The 14,600-nt window shown below is 43.0% G+C and overlaps 1 protein-coding gene across 1 annotated transcript in view; it reads right to left on the minus strand.

Moving 5' to 3' along the window:
- Positions 1-1,714: 1,714 nt before the first annotated feature.
- The window catches only part of LOC122179892 (Alstrom syndrome protein 1-like), a 38,252-nt gene continuing 25,366 nt past the window's right edge, over positions 1,715-14,600 (minus strand). Inside the window, exons 9-13 of the mRNA XM_042871123.1 lie at positions 9,810-10,908; positions 7,748-7,855; positions 6,278-6,448; positions 1,779-2,932; positions 1,715-1,720 (exon numbers count right to left, since the gene is read on the minus strand). Coding sequence (XP_042727057.1) covers positions 1,715-1,720; positions 1,779-2,932; positions 6,278-6,448; positions 7,748-7,855; positions 9,810-10,908 — 2,538 coding nt within the window. The remainder of the gene's footprint in view (positions 1,721-1,778; positions 2,933-6,277; positions 6,449-7,747; positions 7,856-9,809; positions 10,909-14,600) is intronic.

Here is a 14,600-nt window from a genome sequence, read left to right on the forward strand (position 1 = left end):
TATCAGCCTGCAGAAATAAATGTAAGCAGCAATTTGGTACTGAATACTGACGTGCATGTTGCTATTTGGACTAGAAAACTCAGTGCAGTGCTTTCAAAGCCCTTCAGCAGTTATATAGCACAACCTTTAGCTTTGTACCTGCTACCAGATGGCAGCTCGAAGACTGTTTTAGAAATAAACAGAAACTGGAAGAGAGAAAAACCTTCTGGGATGGGTTCAGCATCTATAAATAAATATAAAAAAAAAAAGCTGCAGTTGAGTTTGCCAGAAGCAGAGCTGACAATAGGCGCCCAAAAAAACAGAGCACTTGTCTGAAAGATTTGTACAGTAGTGTCTCTGGGAATAGGGCTCCTGCTATAAATAAGTTATCTGAACCACAGATACATGAAACCAAAAATCATCTTGATTTCTGCAGCGTATCATTGAATCTACCTACACTTGGATTTTAAAACAAAGTTTGCGTTTGGCCATTGATTTTGTCTCATCTTTACTTGAGGTGGGTCACATCTCTTCACACACCACATCATCAGATCATAGAGACACAGAATGGCCTGGGTTGAAAAGGAGCACAATGAACATCTGGTTTCAACTCCCTGCTATGTGCAGGGTCACCAACCAGCAGCCCAGGCTGCCCAGAGCCACATCCAGCCTGGCCTTGAATGCCTGCAGGCATGATAAAAGATACTGCTTTCAGAATCAATGCAACCTTAAGCTCACTGTTCCCAGTCCTTTAATTCTCATTTAGGAATGACTGGAACCTGTTATCTCACGGGTGATTTTAGCAGCCAAAGATTAGAGGCTGCTTTTAAGGTCCAACCAGGCACTGAATGATTAGTCTTAACACACGCAATGGAATAAAATCATATTTGAAACAATTCTTAGCCTTGAAAAATCCCATTTTCCCTCAGATGTCTATTCAATACCTCAACACAAGAGTTTTAGCTGTTGGTATACAGGAAAACTATATTTTTCCAGGAAATACATTACTAACAGAGGCATTATCACTTTCTTCTGTCAAAATGTGAAGCAAGCTATTTCCTAGTCTCAGTATCAACATCCATTACAGAACACCAACACTTATTAATGCAATCATCAAATCCATAACAAGGGAGCGTATAAAGAGGAGGGGAAAGGGCTGTTTATGAGGTGGCTGGTGATAGGACAAGGGGGAATGGCTTCAAACTGAGACAGGGGAGGTTTAGGTTGGATATTAGGAGGAAGTTTTTCACACAGAGGATGGTAATGCACTGGAACAGGTTGCCCAAGGAGGCTGTGGATGCCCCATCCCTGCAGGCATTCAAGGCCAGGCTGGATGTGGCTCTGGGCAGCCTGGTCTGCTGGTTGGTGACCCTGCACACAGCAGGGGGTTGGAACTGGATGAGCATTGTGCTCATTTTCAACCCAGGCCATTCTATGAAGGTCCCCTTTCAGGAGAATTCATTTCCTCTAAGGGGCCACAGAAAAACTCAACCAAAGTCGTCTTTCCTCAGCTCTGAAACAGTTTTATGGCTGAGTTTTTGTCTAAAATGCTCAGGGCAAAGGCTTTCTTTTGATATGCTTAAACTGCCAAATGTTTTAGTGAGAAATATTGGTGATAGGTGGACAGATGGACTGGATGACCTTAGAGGTCTTTTCTCTCCCTGGTGATTCCATAATTCTACCATACAAGCAACATTTTACAGGAAATTTTAAGTGATTCTCCAAACAACAAACCTTATTCCTGTGCAGTTTAAGAGCAGTTGTGAAGATGAGTCAAAATTGTCTTTTAGTGTACATACCTGGGTCTGTTTCCTGTGTCTCTCAGAAGTAACCTCTGCATGTTCTACACCCCTCGCTCTGCTGCCTTCCTCCTCCCACTTTTCAGAGCGGCTTTTCTGGTGGTGGATGGTACGATAAAGCTGGGAGAGTCTTGGTGACAGCTGCACTCTTCTGTGCCCAAAAGCCCTGACCAGTCTGGCAGTGTCAATGGTGGAAACAGAACTGCTCACCTCAGTCTGAGTTGTAGTTTCTATGTCCGTTTGTGTTACTGCATCTGACTCTGAGATGGTGGAACTGATTGTGGTGCAGAGTTCTTTACTAAGCCTTCTCTCTGAGCAAGTGTCACTAGAAGTGTCCAAATACTGGTGTTCTGAAATTTCATTAGTGTGGCAGGTAACTTTCTCTCCTGACCTATTTTTTTTAAGCTCAACAAAGCTTCTTGCACGACAGCTGATACGTGGCCTCCCTTTAACACGTGCTGCATGGGGCTCCAAGTTACTTTCAGGCACGCTCTTCTCCAGCACTCTTGTTTTCTCCTGCTCTTTTACCTCTCTTGGTTTTTCAGAAGCATTCCTTTCTGATTTTGCTGGTGGCAGTGTGTACCTGATGGGGTTCTGAAGGACCCTGGCTAATCGATCGAGGCGTTCAACAAGGCTCAGCTCACCTTTACGCCGAAAATCCTGCTGCTGGTACCTCTTCTGGCGCTCCAAAAACTGAACCCAGAGCTCATCTAAGCTACCAGCAGAATGGGTTCTCTGTCTCACGGGCAGGTCTTTAACTACATTCTCACAAAGGTGACTCGTTTGACTACGAGCTGCCATTTGTTCTGCTTCTCTCCCACCCCGCTGAAGCAACTCCTCTCTTGGGGTTTCATTACTCAAAGATGTATCGATGTTTAGATCCTCGTTCTTGCTGTGATCTGCTTCTGCAACGAGTGGGAAGAATTCACGGTCGCCATCTTTCTTCCGGTGGGCAGACAAAACACGTCTCTGTCGATGTGCCTTCCTCCAATTCTGAAGGACAGTGCTGGAGGAAATTCCAGTGTGTCCCACATCAGAAGAGTCCTCCGAGAGCTCGCTGTGGGATAAGAGGGGCACTGGATGGTGGAGGTAGAACTGTGCAGACTTGAAGACTGACTGAGCGGTGTTCACTGACTTTAAATGATGACTTCCTTCTAGAAGAGAAGAAAACCCCTTAATTTTGGTCCTTTGCAGGGCAGCAAAGGGCAATTCTTAAACAGGGTCATTCTCATCCTAACACTCCCATTCTCAACTAACTTTTCTATCATTTGCAGTAAGGAATCCAAGAGAATGCTGAACTTACTTACCCAGATCAAAATTTGGTCAAAGCCATCATTTATATTCATGGAAACTCAAGACAATCAACCACAACTCAGCGTGCCTTTCAGATAAATGCCCAGGATGTACAAGTGTTGCCAAAGGCTCTGCTTAAGCATTATTTCTTAAGTAATTCAGAGCAACACAACGTATAAAACAACCAACACCACCTCCTCTACAGCTCTGGAAGCTTCTCTGATAGGATACCAGCATTTAGCTCTGCTTTGCTCTCAAGCTCAGTTAACACATTATAGCTAGCAGTAGTGAATTCCCTCCCCAGAAGATGCTGCTACCTGAAATTACAGAGGACTACATGCAGAAATCCAATTATAAACCCATTTTAAAAGATATACATTAAGCATGCATGCAGTACATACTAGCAGAGAAGTACTCCAAGCCAATTTTAAAGCCATTTGCTATAAACTGTAAAAGCCATGACATTTTAATAACAGGAAAAATGTTTCATGTTATGTCCTTAGCACAACAGACTAAGTTGTATAATGATCCAAAAAGAAAGTAGGAACAATAGCTGCTAGTGCCAGAACAGCTTCTCAAGCCCCTCTGCTTCCTGCAATGTTATTTCATGCCATATGAGCCACGCACAGCTTAAAAATGCATTATAAAGTACTAACAGCTTTAATTCAAAAAGTTAATAGAAAACAGAATAGTCCATTTACTAATGGTAATGCCAGTGATTAGGTAATGGTGAGCTGTCAGCAAATGCATATCAAGCTCCATCACTGGCATAAGTTACCCCCAGTTTACCTTTTCCTTCACTACCATTTCTAACTCTCCCTCCTGCTGCTCTCAAATGTTTGGTTGCTGGTTCCAGCAATCTTCTCTTGTTTTACTCCTCCTGCAATTGTAGCAAAAACACTGAACAGGAACCCAAGTCTTCTTCTATTTTAAGCAAGCTTTGCCACTGAGTCAGCAAGATTCCCAAAGCTGAGCTTCTCCCTGTTCCCCTGAGAAACACACCTGCCTGTCTTACCAAGAATCACAGCCTTTCGTTTTACAAAACCTCAGTTCTATGTGGACAACAGCATGGCCAGACCCAATCTCATGTTCTGGGGTTAAACTGCATTTAAACAGCACAGCATGTGGATGCCCCATCCCTGCAGGCATTCAAGGCCAGGCTGGATGTGGCTCTGGGCAGCCTGGGCTGCTGGTTGCTGACCGTGCACACAGCAGGGGTTGGAACTGGATGAGCATTGTGCTCCTTTGCAACCCAGGCCATTCTGTGATTCCATGTAGCCAACTGATCACAAGAGATCATTTCCTTCCAGTGTAGTTTTCAATACCCATGTGGCTTCAGTAGTTGGTTTTTCCTCCTGTGCTATCTGTGGAGGACAGAGCTAGTGAAGGCTGTTAGGAATGCTTGTTTTAGGTACCAATGCTGAGCTGGTTTCCTTGCTTGCTTTGCTTACATTTGCATTGTTTTAACTTATTGCTTGGAGAGGAGAAGGCTCTGGGGAGACTTCATTGTGGTCCTGCAATATTTGAAAGGAGCGTATAAACAGGAGGAGGTGGGTGGCGATAGGGCAAGGGGGAATGGTTGTAAACTGAGACAGGGGAGGTTTAGGTTGGATATTAGGAGGAAGTTTTTCACTCAGAGGGTGGTGAGGCACTGGAACAGGTTGCCCAAGGAGGCTGTGGATGCCCCATCCCTGCAGGCATTCAAGGCCAGGCTGGATGTGGCTCTGGGCAGCCTGGGCTGCTGGTTGGTGACCCTGCACACAGCAGGGGTTGGAACTGGATGAGCACTGTGCTCCTTTGCAACCCAGGCCATGCTGTGATTCTATGATCCTCTTGACTAATGAGGTTAGACTTGGGAATACTATGCAGATTTTTTGCTATTTCTGTAGTTTTAACAACAAAACAGAAGGAATGCAAACATCCAAAAAATAAAACCAAGTTCATACAGATAAACTTTTTTAAAAAACAAATACATAACTTGCATAAATTTAAGCTCTAGACAAGCACTGTGGGTAGAGGTAATCTTTTATTAGACCTGCTAAAAATATAGTTGAAAGAGTCTGAAGATGTTAAAAATGCAGGTTTTCCTTCAGAAAGCCTTCTGAAGCTTCCAGCTGTACTGTTTTAACAAAAGACCATTTCTACTTACAGCTCTTTTATTTACTTGTGTTTTGAGAATATCACTGCTACAGAAAAATCAAGTTAATTTTATATTAATAGCTGTGTTCCCCTCTCATTTCTATCCAGGCTGTTCAGACATTTATTGCTATTCCAACACAGTATTTTGTTTCCTGCTGCAGAAACTCATTTGGAAAGCTCCCTTCTATCCACACACTGTCCCTCCATTTCTACCACCATGACCCAAATGAATCATTTTCTCTTTTTGGGCTCCCCAGAAATAATGTGTGGGACTGCCTATAAGATTAAGAACTCTGTCATTCAGAATCCATTATGCCATCCATCATTAACAGCCATAATTACACTGCCTTCTAGCAACCTGCTCACTCTGTTTAATTCAGCAAGTGCTGCTGCAAGCACTGGACTGTGCACAATAAGCACCTTCCCTTATAACTCACAGCTTTATCTAGAAGAGATGGCAATGAATATGCCATTTTCTTTTTACAGTTCTTTCTGTTCAGGAAGGATACAATTCACAAACTCAACCAAAAAAAAAAAAAAACCCTCATCCCAACTCATTCATGGCAAAATTCAAAAACCACTGGATGAGATTCAGTAGAGAAGCGTTCATCAGGATTAATTTTAATTATTATCATGAGACACCACACAAAATTGTCATTTAGCTCAGTGTAATTTCATTTTGTCAGCGTTCCAGCAGTGCAAGCTTGCCTTAAAGTAGGCTGCTAGAGTATCAAAACTGACCTTCATCCCTCAGGAGCACCATTCAACAAGGTTAATGGAGGAAAAGAAGAAAGAGACAGTCAAATCCAATTAAAACTGAGTAAAACACAATTGTTACAGAGAAACACTGCGATCTTGTGATGTCACAAAGTATCTGTGAGAAGGAACAAACCTCCTATCCAATATACAGATACACTCCATGGGCTCTTATTTACCAAGGAATTTCTGTTGTGCATCCTTTCCACACTTAGCACTTTAAAGAGTGCCAGCATAAGACCAAAAAAATCACATAGCTTATATGTTCTTATTTATTTTATATGTGTGAGAAGGCATGTTAGAAAAGCTACCTGGAGCACCTTCCTGTGCTGTCATTTGCTCTTCAGCCCAGGCAAGCTTGGGCTTGGCTCTCTTACAGCAGACTCCCTCTTTATGTTTGATAGCTGTAGTGTCTGGAGGCTTATCATCCTGTACACCAAGCACATCTGCTGGAAGCCCCGAGGGAAGAGCATCATTTGATCCTGCAGAAAAAAAAGAGAGCAATAATTACAAGTAAAAAGAGGAAACAGGAAAAATAGAGACAAATCTTACAGCAAAGTTGTCTGAAAGAAATCCCGTTACACAAGTATGAGTGCAACATCTTCAGAAATCAGCCATCGTGATACCTAGAGAGCAGTTCTAATAAAGCAGTGGGTGCTGCAACGTTGTTTTCCATGAATTTTGGCGACAGGGCTCTTCTGTGAAACACAGGTAAGTTTTACCTACCCCACTAATGGGAAGGAAAGAACACAGGAAAATTTTAGCATCAGACAAGTTGCTAGGAAGGCAGATGAAGGACTTCAGACTCCTGCTCAAACTCAAATTCCACACATCTTCACTGACTGATGTAAATGTGCATTTTCTGAGCTTTGAATAGCAAAGGACTACAAGACCAGAGTCTTGCATAACCTCTAAACAAGAATTCAAGACAACAGCAGCAGAGTTCTCTTAGTACTGCTGTCTCCTAACGTTGGAAACCTAAGATGGCCCCTAACTGATTTATCATTCTTGTCAACACCACCTGCTTACAAACAGCAGACTTCACTCAATTTCCTTCAGCTGCTACTCAGAGCTGAGAATCCAAGCTGCAGCAGGGAGCTTCAAAACAACTCCATATTTATTTTAATTCCTCTGTACACTTTCTAGAACCTTGCACCATCTCATACGCGTGTTGGATTTTTATAGCTAGCATCTCACATTCTGCAAAACAACAGACTCACATCACGTTTGTTTCTCTCCTTTTAACCATATTACAACAGCAACACTACAGAGGGGTAATGAGCAGAGACATAATCACAAGCATAACCTGTGGCTACAACAGCTAATCTGTGCACCTACCATCGCTGCTGCACCAACCTCTTTCCCTGAAGGGCATCAGATAGGAGCTGGACAGCTTTGTAATATTAATTTTGGCTACAAATGGTTTTGTATATCAAAAAGGTCTGCCTGAAAACAATGCAAGTCCTGTAAGCCTTAAGCAATGTGGTTGTTACATATACAGGACTAAGAAACAAGAGGTAAAGCAGAAATTGATTAATCCCAGCTGATCCTTTTTGTCACAAGTGCTTTTTACAGGGAGATGTGTGGATGGGGGAAAGAGACGAGTGCTTATTTTAAATCACAATTACAAATTACTTTGTTTATAGAAGCAGTTTCTACAGTGAAATCTCCTAACGTGGAGGACAGAAATTCAGTCCTGAGAAAGCTGTTGCTGGAAATAAACCCCAGCCATCGCATTTAGGAAACCTAAGGTAAGTAAGTGCTTGAGTAAAAGCTCTCACCGCTCTTTTCTGATCCAAGTGAAGAAATTTTGGCTCCTGTTTTTTGATAAGGAACATAATACATCTCGGTACTTCCAGAAGGTTTATATGGCAGCAGTAATGGCTGACCTGCTGGGGTGGAAAGCAAAGCAATTAACAGAAGTCAGGATTCCATTCTTGAATGCGACTGATGATAAAAGCTACAAAAAGGAACGGAATCGTTCACAGCAGTAAATCTGGAGAAACAGCTCATTCTTCAGGAAAGCAAACTGATAAAAGACTGACTGCCAATTAGACTGGCAAAGTAGCTTACTTGCAACTCATATGCCCACACAGCCTCCACTGACCCATGCTTAATGAAATAATTTTAAGTGAATATGGGTATCTGGCTCTCAAGACAAGAAATACGGCGTGTCATCAGAACATCAGCAAATGTTTGGACTATAATATTAGCTGACTTCTGACAGAGAAGAAAATGAGTGATGAAATAGCTGACACATTTGTGTATTCTGTTGTAATTAAGTAATTAGTTCTCAACTCGTTATTTTAAACACCTTGAGTACAGAGACAGAAAGAAAGCCTGGATTACAGAAAAAAATACATCTACATGTATCAGTACTACAAAACAGCAACATGGAAAGAACACTGGAACATCCATATTCAACTCTGTGAAAGGGTAGATAACAGCAGGACAAGGGGAAATGGTTTGAAGTTGAAGGAGGGAAGATTTAGGTTGGAAGTGAGGGGGAAGCTCTTGACAGAGAGAGTGGTGAGGTGCTGGAACAGCTGCCCAGAGAGGCTGTGATGCCCCGTCCATCCCTGGAGGTGTTCAAGGCCAGGTTGTTTGGGGCCCTGGGCAGCCTGGGCTGCTATGAAATGTGGAGGTTGAAGCCCTGCATGTGGTGGGGGGTTGGAGCTTGATGATCCTTGAGGTCCCTTGAACCCAAGCCATTCAATGATAATATGATTCACATTCCTCCAGCAACAGACTTTAAAATCCCTGCACATTCTCTTTTGTTCTATGCATCTTATTCCAGAATAGCAATGCTCACCCTTCCCTCTTTGCTTCCATACTACTTTGATTAGAGAATCTATCAGTAATCAGACACAGCCCTTGGTAAGCTGTAAGCACTGACCCATATCAGTCATCTAAAACTGTAAAACCATACAACTTTCCTGACCCATGCCCACCTCCAACAGATTCAGTTTCAAATTAAGTTGAACTGAACCACAACCGTATGGATACAGCTCCCTACAAGCAAGAATGCAAACTTCAAGGGTTCGTTTCATATGAACTTCAAATATCAACATTAGAATCATCTCCAGACTGTGACTTCCACAAAAAGTTTGGGTTTTTTGTTCTGTTTGTATGGTTGGTTTTTAGTACCCATCAATACTTCGCAGTTGAACAGATGCAAAACAACACAGGAATACATGACACTGATTTGCTCACCACCCTGCCTTGGGAAAGAGGAAGTCCTGTTAAGAGATGAAGTTGTATTTTGGGGAAATTCTTTTGCTTTCTGGATTGAAGACTGATGGGCAGAACTTTCAGGGTCTTGTGAATTAACATAGATCTCTGCCGAGAAGGTTGTTTTTCCAGGGCTTTCTGTGATCTGAGTGGTAGCATCAGAAGTGCTTTTCCTGCTTTTTGCAGGATCTGTGCAGTTGCAGATATTCTTCAGACTACAACCACCTGAATTCACAGCCTGCAGTTTCTCACTGCCATGCAAAGGCAGCTCCTGCCCTGCAGTGCTTGGAACAGAGGAAAACGCCAGGCAGGGCTCTGCTGAAGGCACTGGGAAAGATGAGCATCTCTGATCTTCTGGAATAAGCTTAGCAGTGGGTAATTTAGGAACAGCTTCTAATAAAGTTTTTGGAGATTTTAAAGGCACTGGTTGAGAATTCACTTCAAGTTTGTCCCCCAGTCTCATCTCATTTTCAGTATTCAAGTCCCTGTGTGGCTCTGAGTTATTACATTTTGGGGAAAGAGTGATGTGGACGCAAGACAGTACTTTCTTAACTGGTGATGAAGGAGACATGGTGGATAAAATCTCATCTGGAGATGAATGCTGAGACGCACCAATTTGCTCTCCACCAACTTCTTCCTGAATGAGAGGCACTGCATCAGAAGGACTTTTCTCTTCTTCCAACAGCTTCCCACGGTCCTTTGGCAAATCAGTCTGTGTGGCTGGATCAGAACCTTCAAAGCTCTCACATAATTGGACATGGCTGGTAGGGCTGCTTTTCTCCTGTTGGTAAGAGCTTATAGAATGGGGCTCATGAAGGCCCTTCATCCCTTGACTGAATTTTCTATCGCAGTCAAGCCCCAGAAGTCTGGCGCCATGCCTGCCCAATTCAGTCACATCTTGAGACAGAGCGTCAAGATTTTTTGCACTGGGAGTCTGTCTCTCATCAGCATAGACGGCTACAGACTCCCGATCTGACAAACAGTCTGTTTCTTGATAAGCTCCATCTCTGTTACCGTCAGGAGAGACATCACGAATCGTGTCTTTGTCAGCAGGAAATGCAATTTCATCAGATGGTGAGCCAGCCAGAGCCGGACTTGAAGGAGGACAGATCTCAGATCTCTCCCAGTGCTTTTTGCCATGGCTCTGTTCCTCAGCAGTGGCTGAATCCGTCTCCAAAGGCATTATCTCATCAAGATCATCTCCACTAAAAAAGCCATCGAGTACCACGGAAGTCAACGGTGATGGAAAACGCCTTCGGGATGAAAAGGTGATGGATGTAATTTGCTTTGACATCTCTTCAGAGCACTTTGGAAAAGACAGCTTCTTCTGTGCTGGTGAAGGGACTTTTTCTGTCTGTGCATCAGAAGCAGCCGTAAAGCTCCTCACACGTGTGTCCTGCTGCTTCTGCAGTGGCAGATGAAGGCCAACACAGCCAGAATGGCTACTTGCAACCTGCCTGCAGGTAGGAGGTTCTGCAGTACTTAAGGAGTTAAGCTGGGTATTCTTCAGTAAACAACAGTCTGAAAGTTCAGCTCTATACAATGGCACAAAGTGTTGTAAGCTTGGCTTTAAAATCTCCTTAGTCCCCAAGGCTTGTGTGTGGCTGTCAGAATGAAATCTCTTGTCACTTGAAGCTCTGGAATGCTCTTTGTCTGCTTCCTGATTACAGCTATACAGAGAAGCAGCTTCTGAAATGTAACTCCGTGTACCCTGAAAAACACAGAAGATCTCATACAGGTTACATGGACAACTTCCTGCCCTCACCAAAGTCAGAATCTCAGAATTCAAAGAAAGAATAGAGCTACCAGTCATCAAAAGTCTGTACTACAAATAAGCACACACTTTTCTCTTGAATTTATTTCTTAATGCAACTAAGAAAATTGTTTTATTTTGCTTTGGAGTGCTAGCAAATTGGAAAACAGTTATTTTTGTTTACCAGTGAGCGATGCTGAGAAGTATCTACAGCCTCATTAGCCTGACAGAGACAGAACCTTTCAGTTTTACAACCTATAAAGCTGAGTTCTAGCTGTCACCTGTGTTGTTTTTTTATTGTGTCAAAGCATTCTACTTCTGGGCCTGCTTCATACACAGCTGACTTAGCATAAGCCCAGTTCACAAAATACCAGGAATAATGAATGCATATTTGTTCACTACGTTCAAATGGATTTAGAGACACACACGTATTTCCATAATCATCTTTCTTAATTAAAATAACGTATCAATTAGCTGCATGTTCACGGAAACATTTAGGTTAGAAGAGCCTGGAGGCCTCCAGTCCAATCTCCTGCTTTAAATAAAACTACCTTCAGCACTGGAACAGCATGCTGAGGGATTTATCATTCAGATTTCACAAATCTCTAAGGGGAGAGGTTTTATACACAACTCTACCTGCAGTCTTTACATTCCTGATGGAAGGCAACCTTCCATAGCTCCATGGAACACGTATGGAATGCAGTAACCCACATGCTTGCTTCCAGCCACAAGTAGTCAAACCTTAACCAAACACATGATGCTTAATGCTGGCAACCTCCAAGAAATCAGTTTGCAGACACATGCTAACAAACTCGGGTTTGGAGTAGAGCCCGACTCCATGCAATCAAAGCACTGTGCTGTGACATTTGAAGGTGACAGGAATAGTCCTGGATGTGACATTTTGCTATGCCCTACCACAATACAAAACAGTAATTTGTATAAAGGTTTTCTCTCAAATGGTTCAACTCCAGCATTCATGAACTGGAACTGAAGTGAAAGGAATTCTGTTACATGGGAACAAGAGGGAAGAAAAGAAAGGTGCTGTTTAGAAAGCACGAGAATGTTTAATTAGAAAAGCTTTAATTCTGCCTAATTGCTATTTCTCTTTTCCTGTAAAACAAGCATGCTAATTTCCCTTTCAGACAAGAACTGCAATAAGTCTTTTTATTTTTTCCATCACCACTCACAGCTGACAATTAAAATATGATTTAAAATAATCAGATCCTTCATTTGCTCTTCAAGGAAAGCGATGACTTGTAAAACCTCTCCCAGTTTCAGGTGCAAATTGTTTTCATGCTCCCATCAGAACAGACACATTTGCCACAAATATATATTGCCTGCTCATGGTCACGCAAGAAGCTGAAGCTAATAATTTACTTTTGTTCTAACTTCTTCCCTTGTTTTCTTGCCCAATTTCACTAAGCATCTGCAGCACAATCTCCAGTCCTCATTGCTTTGTATTCTCCTCCACCTCAAAGCTCATTGCCACCAACAGAACAGCCCCAACAGCAATAATTTATTGCAGCTAGTAAACCAAATCAAAGCAACGTAGGCTATAGTTTCACAGGAGAATCAGATTTAAAAAACAAACAAACAAACAACCATACCCTCCTTTTGGTATGCTTCTCACATGGTACTATTGCCTCCCAGCTACCTGTTGATGAGGCACACAGTTGTGTTGTGCTGCTGGCACTGCAGCTAATGGGAGAATTCCCAGCGTGTGCTTCTTGGTTATAGCCTCTGCTCTCAAAGGAAATGCTGCTGCTTTCTGGCATCTCAAAATGAAATCTGATTTCTCTGCATCTTCTTCAGATAAAGCATTACATATCCCAAACAGAGAGAGAAGGTATGAAGGGCTCAGCAGGTGGCTGTAAGGCCTTGAGAAACAACACAGAGACGTGTCCAAAGACATTGATGAAGTCTGAACATAATCTCAACATCATTACAAAGAGTGGTTACTAACAAAGAACGTTCATCACCTGCAGAGACCAGTAAGGTGGACAAACAAAACACGGCCCTCTCTCTGTGGCTGGTTCACATCTCTCACTGCCTGACTTCCTGCACCTTCTTCTCCCCATGGATCAAACAGGATGTAAGAATGGACACAGAATCCTAGAGTGGCCTGGGTTGAAAAGGAGCACAATGCTCATCCAGTTCCAACCCCCTGCTGTGTGCAGGGTCACCAACCAGCAGCCCAGGCTGCCCAGAGCCACATCCAGCCTGGCCTTGAATGCCTCCAGGCATGTGGGGCATCCACAGCCTCCTTGGGCAACCTGGAACAGTGCATCACCACCTTCTGGGTGAAAAACTTCCTCCTAATATCCAACTTAAACCTCCCCTGTCTCAGTTTGAAGCCATTCCCCCTTGTCCTGTCACCATCCACCCTCGTAAACAGAACAGGACAAAAGCAGCTCCAAAACGCTGGCAAAAGCAGAAGTTCACTTTCACAGCTAATAAATTACTGTCAACAGTGATCAAAAACCACATCAGACTTTGTCCTGAAGCAAACTAATGCAACTACTCACCTGACTTGCTATCTCTGCTCAGGTACAGGGAGGGCATGCCCAATGAGGGGCAGCAACAAGACAACAGGAACAGCCATTTTTGGAAGCAGCTGTAGCAGTTCCAGAGGGACCATTTCACTGCACACTGAGACTCCCCTCACCTAAAGAAATCTGACCTAAACCACATAACCTGAAAGAAATCTGACAGCCTATAGTTTAGGGGGAATTTCTTAAGTGTGGACACCATTTTATCAACTTATTGCTATCTGCACTTCCTTAATTTTACTGTCATTCAAAATTATAGGATTTTCACTGAGGTGCAGCCAGCCAATCTGAGCTAAGTGTACTGCCAGTGAGATGGTCCAGATGGGCTTATTTTAATTAAATATATACGTATATTTTTCCCCCCTATTGATTGGAACATCTGCTGAAACTGCAGAGTGTATTTCATTAATAAATTGCAACACAGATCATAGCATCCTAGAATGGCCTGGGTTGCAAAGGACCACAATGCTCATCTCATTCCAACCCCCTGCTGTGTGCAGGGTCACCAACCAGCAGCCCAGGCTGCCCAGAGCCACATCCAGCCTGGCCTTGAATGCCTCCAGGGATGAGGCATCCATTATTCTTCCAGAGCAGTGCATTTCTGTGGCTTTATCTATACTAAGCAAGTATTTTAGCTTATTTGAGCCCATGTATTTCTTGCAGCTGACAATGAGTAACCATAGAAGCACGCAAGGACAAAGATCAGCTGTGTGTCAGGGCAGGAGAGCTCCCTGGACAATCTCTTCCCTAAAACACATACCAGTTCAACTGCCTGAACGCAGCAACTCCTACTACCAAAAGTGACAGAAGTTGTGATAAACTCATCTACCCAAGCCTTTCACATGTTTTATTGTGCTCCTTATGTGTCATCTTTCCAAAAAAGATTTGTTTGGCATATGATCCACAAGAGAACGCGGCGCAAATTTACAGCTACAACTCAGTGAACTTCCTGGAAAAAAAAAGGAGGAATGGAAAAATACAGTGGAAGAATACAGCACCCAAGGGGAGAACACTTAGGTAGATCAAGGTACAGCCATATCAATACAGGTGGAGTTAAAAGATCCTAAATTTAGAGGGAGAAAACAGTGTTAAGTGTGTTAA

The sequence above is a fragment of the Lagopus leucura genome, unplaced genomic scaffold (assembly GCF_019238085.1).
Source record: "Lagopus leucura isolate 7727_CA_CO unplaced genomic scaffold, USGS_WTPT01 Super-Scaffold_100004, whole genome shotgun sequence".
NCBI classification, from domain to species: domain Eukaryota; kingdom Metazoa; phylum Chordata; class Aves; order Galliformes; family Phasianidae; genus Lagopus; species Lagopus leucura.